Below are 7,437 nucleotides of genomic sequence, written 5' to 3'. Positions count from 1 at the left end.
GGAGATAAGAGTCTCATGGACTTTCCTGCCCAGGCTGGCTTTGAACCGCAATCCTCAGATCTCAGCCTCCTGAGTAGCTAGGATTACAGGTGTGAGCCACCGGTGCCCAGTAATTGAGCGTGCTTTCATATTCTTTATTTGATCATTACTTCTAACTTGCTTTTATTTAAATTAAAATTTTTAATTAGTTTGGTGCTAAGGACCGAATGTAGGGCTAAAGCATCATAGGCAGCTGCTCTACCACTGAACTACATAATGAAATCTTAAATTTATTTTTTAACTGATAACATGTTTATGTGGGGTACTATTTATATACATTTATCCATATTGTATACTGTTCAAACTAGGGTTGACATCTGTCTTTAAACATTCATCATTTCTTTATGATGAAAATATTTAAAATCTATCTAGCTTTTGAAATATACAGTAGTTAATTGTTATCTATCATCACCTCCTTGTGCAATAGCATACTACAACTTCTACCTGTTATCTTTATCTTTAATACCTCTCCTGACTCCTCCTTTCTTCATATTCTCCCCAGCCTCTCAACTTCCGTAAGATCAACTTTAAAGTGTGACTCTTTTTTTTTTTATTGTGAAAATACCGTACAGAGGGGTTACAATTACATGGGCAAGATAATGAGTACATTTCTTATCAAGCATTATTGCCTCCTCCTTTGTTTCCCCTTCCCATCCCATAAAATAGTTTTTCTAAAACAATTGAAGACAGTAAAGATTTTTTTCCTTCTGTTTGTGGGGCTCAAACTCAGAGCCTGGGCGCTGTCTCTGAGTTTCTTTGTGCTCAAAGGCTAGCACTTTGAGCCACAGTACCACTTTTTTTTTCCAGTGGTTAATTAGAGATGAGTCTCTTGGGGACTTTTCTGCCTGGTCTGGCTTCAATCTGTGATCTTTAGATCTTAGCCTCCAGAGTAACTAAGATTACAAGCATGAACTACCAGCTTCTGGCATAACTTTTTCCTTCTTTTTTTCTTGGTTGTGGGCCTGAACTCTGGGCCTGGGAGCTGTCCCTCAGCTCTTCAGCTTAAGCCTAGCGCTCTACCAGTTGAGCCACAGTGCCACTTCTAGCTTTTTCTGCTCATGTGGTACTGAGGAATCGAAACCAGGGCCTCTTGCATGCAAGGCAAGCACTCTACCACTGAGCCACCTTCCCAGCCCTTCATTTTTTGATGTGGTGTATAATGTTCAGTAGTCCATGTTGAACTATCATTGTATCACTAGGATAAAATTTATTTGGTTGTGGGGCTGGGAAGGTGGCTCAATGGTAGAGCGCTTGCCTTGCATGCTCGAGGCCCTGGGTTCGATCTTCAGCACCACATAAGCAAAAAGAAAAACGTCAGAAGTGGCACTGTGGCTCAAGTGGTAGAGTGCTAGCCTTGAGCTGAAGAGCTGAGGAACAGCGCCCAGGCCCAGAGTTCAAGCCCCACGACCGGACCCCCCCCCCAAAAAAATTATTTGGTTGTGATGCATAATCTTTTTAATAAGCTATTAGATTATATTTGCGAGTATTTGTTGAGGAGTTTTGCATCTGTCCCTAAAGTATATTGGCCTGTAATATTCTCTTTTTTCACTCTTTGGTTTTTATAGCAGGAGGGTAATGCTTGCTTTGTAGAATTTGGAATTTGGAAGAATTTGCTGCTCTTTAACTTTTTGGGATAATTTAACAATTTGCTATTCTTTGAATATTTGATGGGATGCATAATGAAGCATGACATCTTGAACATTTCTTGGAGGTTGGCTTTAATACTTACCAGTTCTATTATATGTTTAGGCTTCCTATTTTATAAGAAATCAATCTTTACGAAAGGAATCTTTGTCCAAGAATTTGTCCATTTATTCTAGATTATTAGATTTTTATGTACATATAGTTCATGATAGTGTGTCAGGACCCAGGATCCATTGTATTCCTGTGGTGTTAATTACATTGTCTTTTCCTTAATATCTGATTTTTATTTGAATTTTTTTCCCTCTTCTTATTCTATCTTAGGGTCTCTTCTCAAGCCTATCACAACTAAACATATTTCAGCTTCTTCATGTGGTAATAGTATATTGAATCTGCTCTTTTAACCTTTTGTATTTTTTTAGTCTTTATTTCATTTATTTCTGCTCCGATTTTTTTTTTTTGTCAGTTGTGAGGCTTGAACTTGAAGGCCTTGGGTGCAGTTCCTGAGCCTTTTTTGCTCAAGGCTAGTGCTCACCTAATTTGGGCCACAGCTCTACTTTTAGTTTCTGGTAGTTAATTGGAGGTAAGAGTCTCACGGGTTTTCCTATCAGTGTGGGCTTTGAACTGAGATCCTCAGATCTCAGCCTCCTCAGTTCTGGTCTTTATTATTCTGATCTTTATTATTTCATTCCTGCTATTTTTGGATTTTGTGTGAGGGGACAATATTGGGGTTTGAACTTAGGTCCTGGTGCTTACTGGGCACATGCTTTGTTTGTATTAATTTTTTATTTCCTTGAGGTCCAGTAAGAGGTTGAGTGATAGTTGATCTTAATTGTTGATTGGATTGAAGAGATGTCTAATGCTATGAAATTTGTAATTCACTTCTAGACACATTTGGGAGGACAGTATCAGAAAAGATTGAGGGGGAAAGACATGTTCTGAATGTACCATCTAGCATCTAGTGGGTTGAGATCCTAGGTCCTAGGTGAAATAAAAATGTGAAGGAAGAGGAAGCTAGTCAGCTTTGAACTGCTCTGCTCCACTGTGCTCTTCTCAACTTTGTAAGCCCAAAGAAATAATTTTTCCCTGAATTTTTTTCCTCAAGTATTTCTCAAAATGATGAAAATTCTGCCAAACACAACTTGTTTCTTTGAGATCTTTCATATGTGTGTTTGTAGACATATATATGCCTATATGTGTATATCTTTTTAAAATTTATTTACTTTTTGCATGGCATTTTATCACTGATCTACATCCCAGTCCTTGCTTTTGGAGACAAAGGTCTCTTTAGGTAGTTTAGACTAGCCTTTAACTTGCTATCTACTCCAGTGTGGCCTTGACTCATGCTGTCTTCCTTCTACCTCCTAAGTTGCTAGGATTACTGATGTGTTCCACAGTGCTTTTGCTGCTGTTATTGTTGTTTCTGTGCTGGAGTTTGAACCTAGCACCCTATGCATGGTAAGCAGGTATTCTACCTGTGAGTGAACTGTAGTCCCAGCATATATGCTTTTTGTTGAGTAGGCTTTCATTGCCATACCCTTTCCTTTAGTAGTGATTTTGGTTTATTCCATAGATTTTGGTTTGTTATATTTTACATTTTCATTTGTTTCAAGAGCTTTTAATTCTTTCCTGATTTCTTCATTAATCCATTGATTGCTCAAGAATAAACTATTTAATTACCATACATTTGTATAGTTTCCAAGCTTTTCTTTGCTATCAATGTTTAGTGTTATCGCATTGTGATGAGAGGAAATAAACCTCAAAATTATTTCCATTTTAAAAAGTTGTTGAGAATTGTTGTAGCCTATCATAAGATCTCTTAAGGAGAATGTTTCATATGCTGGAATAAAGAATATGTATTCTTGCTGGGTGCTGGTTGCTCATGCCTGTAATCCTAGCTACTCAGGAGGCTGAGATCTGAGGATTGTGGTTCAAAGCCAGCCTGGGCAGGAAAGACTGTAAGACTCTTCAATAAACCACTCAGAAAACCAGAAGTTGAACTATAGCTCAATTGGTAGAGTGCTAGCCTTGAGCTGAAGAGCTGAGTGCCCAGGCCCAGAGTTCAAGCCCCATAGCCGGAAAAAAAAAAAAAAAAGATGTATTCTGTACTTTTTGAGTGAAATGTTCTGTAGGTCTGTTTGATCAGAGGTACAATTAAACTTTTATTATTGATCTTCTGTCTAGATATGTCTATTACTGAAAGTGGGGAGAAAAATAATCCTACTGTTACTGTATTGGAGCAGTTTCCCTACCTTTAGATCTATAAATATTCTGTATATTTAGTATTCCTATCTACATTTTTCTGTGAATTTGTATAGAATATTTGCTCTGATATTGAATGCAAAAAGAAAGCTTCTCACTTTCCACAGTATTCCCAGTTTTTTCACTTTTTCCTTTTTCATCTTCCCAAAGTAATGTTTGTTCTTTCTTTTTTGTTTTAAATTATTTGTTGTATTTTGCCCCTTTTTGTGTTCTAGTCCTCCTAAAATCTCCAGTTTTAGTCATATCTGAACAAGACATTAAAGAGTTGTTGGTAGCTCTGTTGACACGGATGGGACTTCTGACTTTGCATTATAGTGATTATGTGTGTGTAGAGCTTGAGATGGTCCCCCAAGGCCATTATTTAGGGGTCTTCTTTCTATAGCTGCTCACTTATTCTGGGTAAAAAAACTCCTCTTTGGCAAGGTGTGAAGATACATGCCTACTACTGCAAATACTAGGAAAGCAGAGATTGGGAGTATTCAAGTTCAGAATTAGCCCAGGGAAAAATGTTTTTCTTAAAAAGTTTTAAGATGGTTATTATAAAGTTGTACAGAGGGGTTACAGTTACATAAGTCAGGTAAAGTGTACATTTCTTTTTGGACAGTCTCACCCCTTTCCTCATTCTGTCCCAGTTTTCCCCTCTGTCCCCACCCACAAGGTGTATAGTTCATTTTCAACATAAAGTCCAGTGAGTATCATTGTTACATTTTCCCCCTTTTGTCCCTCCATGTCTGTACCTCCTCTTACACTCCCAAAGGCATATAAATGGACAAGCAGAGCAAAAAGAAAAAAGAAATCCTCTTGTTTCCATTTCCTGGAGTTCATTTCGATAAATACTAATTTGTATGGTCAAATGCACATAGGCATTTTGCCTTTCTGTTATCTCCTAAGAGTAACCTCCTTTGGTCTCACTGTGTATGAGAGACCTGTATAAGTTATTATGTCCCAGTCTATTTTAGCTCTATAGGTATGAGAGAAAAACACAGGCTGTTTGTCTCTCTGACCTTGGCTTATATCAAGTAACATGATTTGTTCTAGGTCCATCCATTTCCCTGCAAATGATACAATATTATTCTTTCTAATGGCTGTACAAAATTCCATTGTGTACAAGTGCCACGTTTTTTGTATCCATTCATCTATTGTAGGACATCTGGGCTGTCTCCACAAATTGGCTATTGTGAATAGTGGAACAATGAACATGGATGTGCAGGTGTCTATCATATCCTAGCTTGTGATATTCTGGATAGATGCCCAGGAGTGGTGTGATTGAGTCATAAAGAAAATCTATGTTTAGTTTTCTTGAGGAACCTCTAGACTGCTGTCCTGAGTTGTACCAGTTTTCCGCCAACAGTGCAATAGGGTTCCCTTTCCCCCACATTCCTGCCAATATTTGTTGTTTGGATTCACAGTGTTGACCAATCAATCCAACTGGGGTGAGATGGAATCTCAGAGGTGTTTTGATTTGCATTTCCTTTATGGCCAGGCATGATGAACATTTCCTCATGTGTTTCTTTGCCATTCTTACCTTTTCTGAGATGTCTCTCCTTTTTGCCCATTTAGTGTTTGGGATGGGTTAATTTCTTGAGTTCCTTGTATATCTTTGATATTAGGCCTTTGTCTGAAGTATTACAGGAAAGATCTTCTCCCAGTCTGTTGGCTATCTTTCTAGCTTAGTAACTATGTCCTTAGCTGTGCAGAAACTTTTTAGTTTGATGTAGTCTCATTTGTTAAATGCCTATCCTGTCTGCTTGTTCTCTGTGCTCTGCCCCTTGGACTCTTTGTTCAAAAAGTTTCTGCCTGTCTAGGCATAAATGTTAGTAAGACCCCCATCTCAGCAAATAAGCTAGGTGGTGTGTACCTACCAGCTAAATGGTTAAATGGAGGGTATAAGTAGGTAGAGCTCAAAAATGTGAGAAACTATCCAAAAAATACACCAAAAAGTGCTAGGGACATGGCTCGAAGGATAGAGTACCTTCCAAGTGTACCTAAAGGTCCTGAGAAAAGAAAAACTTTTTTTTTTCTCCTGCTGAGAGGCTAGTAGGCAGCTAGCTAATGTAAATAATGGAGGCTGCAAATCCTTCTCTTGGATATGGCTGTTGCACATCAGACTTAAATCTGAGTCCATCTTGTGCCTGCTAATGTTCTTTATTCTAAAGGTTTTGGGTTTCAGTTCCCTGTGCTCTTTAGGCTTTGGCTTCTTCTGCCCTATAAAGTCACTTAGCTCTTCCCTGTTTTCTTTCACATATGTGTTGGCCTGCCTGCCTGCCTGCCCCCTACTCTTTCTTTCTTTCTTTCCTTCTTCCTTCCTTCCTTCTTATCTACCTACGTTTCTTTGTTTCTTTCTAGTATTAGTCCTCCCTTTCCTTTGTTTTTACATTTTAAGATCATTTTTATTATGCTCTCAGATTTGTATAGAAGTGTGTAAAAGAGATAGGATTAAGAAATTTTACTTGATTTTTGAGTATCTGTTATGAGTAGGTTATATGTTCATACGGTGTCTGTAGTGAAGGTTGGAAATTGGTGCTTTTAAATTTTAATAATTATATATAGATAACTTACTTATATATCCTACACTTGGTATTTGGTACATTTATTGAATTGAGTTTATATAATAGTACATCTAATAGATTTTTTAAAAGTACTTCAGTGCTTTTTTTTTTTTTACTTTGATCTAATCTAGTAATGTGAAAAGGAAGTATATTGTTTATATAAAAATAACTTCTTTCCTTTTGCCTATCAATTCTTCTTTCGGCTCTACAGATTGGTTAAAATTCTTTCATAGCTCCTTAAATAATGATACTGATTAAAGAAATGATTGTAATCTTTAAATCAAAGAGTGTTTGTGATATATACTATGATCTATACTATCTATACTATGACAAATGGAGCATCCAATTAAGTAATTTCATGGAATTATGTAGTGTACTAGATTTAAACCTATATTATATGTATATATTGATTCTTATGATATTTGTTCATCCTTTTGTTTATTTTTTTTAATTTAGGTAAATGGGCAATGTGCTGGCCACACAGCTATGCAAGCTGCTAGTCAAAATGGACATGTTGATATTTTGAAGTTACTTTTGAAGCAAAATGTGGATGTAGAAGCAGAGGTAACTAAGCTAAGCTTGAAAAATTAATTTTCTAGAAATAATTTATTGTTATTACTGTTGTTAGTTTTGCAGTGCTGAGGATTGAACCTTGAACTTTATACATGATAAGTATTATGCCACTAAACTATATCCTTAGCCCTTTAGAAATATTTTTTTTTTTTGGGTCCAGTTGTGGGGCCTGAACTCTGGGCCTGGGTGCTGTCCCTCAGCTCTTCAGCTCAAGGCTAGCACTCTACCACTTGAGCCACAACACCACTTCCGGCTTTTTTCTTTTTGCTTATGTGGTGCTGAGGAATCGAACCCAGGGCCTCATGCATGCAAGGCAAGCACTCTACCACTGAGCCACCTTCCCAGCCCCTAGAAATATTTCTATATGCGGTGG

General features: G+C 37.4%; 1 protein-coding gene across 1 annotated transcript in view; it reads left to right on the top strand.

Moving 5' to 3' along the window:
• Positions 1–7,437, top strand: part of Mib1 (mindbomb E3 ubiquitin protein ligase 1) — a 117,597-nt gene that overhangs the window by 64,672 nt on the left and 45,488 nt on the right. Inside the window, exon 11 of the mRNA XM_013014821.1 lies at positions 6,948–7,055. Coding sequence (XP_012870275.1) covers positions 6,948–7,055 — 108 coding nt within the window. The remainder of the gene's footprint in view (positions 1–6,947; positions 7,056–7,437) is intronic.

This window comes from Dipodomys ordii, unplaced genomic scaffold, assembly GCF_000151885.1.
Source record: "Dipodomys ordii isolate 6190 unplaced genomic scaffold, Dord_2.0 Scaffold25, whole genome shotgun sequence".
Taxonomy (NCBI): domain Eukaryota; kingdom Metazoa; phylum Chordata; class Mammalia; order Rodentia; family Heteromyidae; genus Dipodomys; species Dipodomys ordii.
The sequence above is the reverse complement of the archived record's forward strand: the minus strand, read 5'-3'. Positions and strand labels throughout refer to the sequence as shown.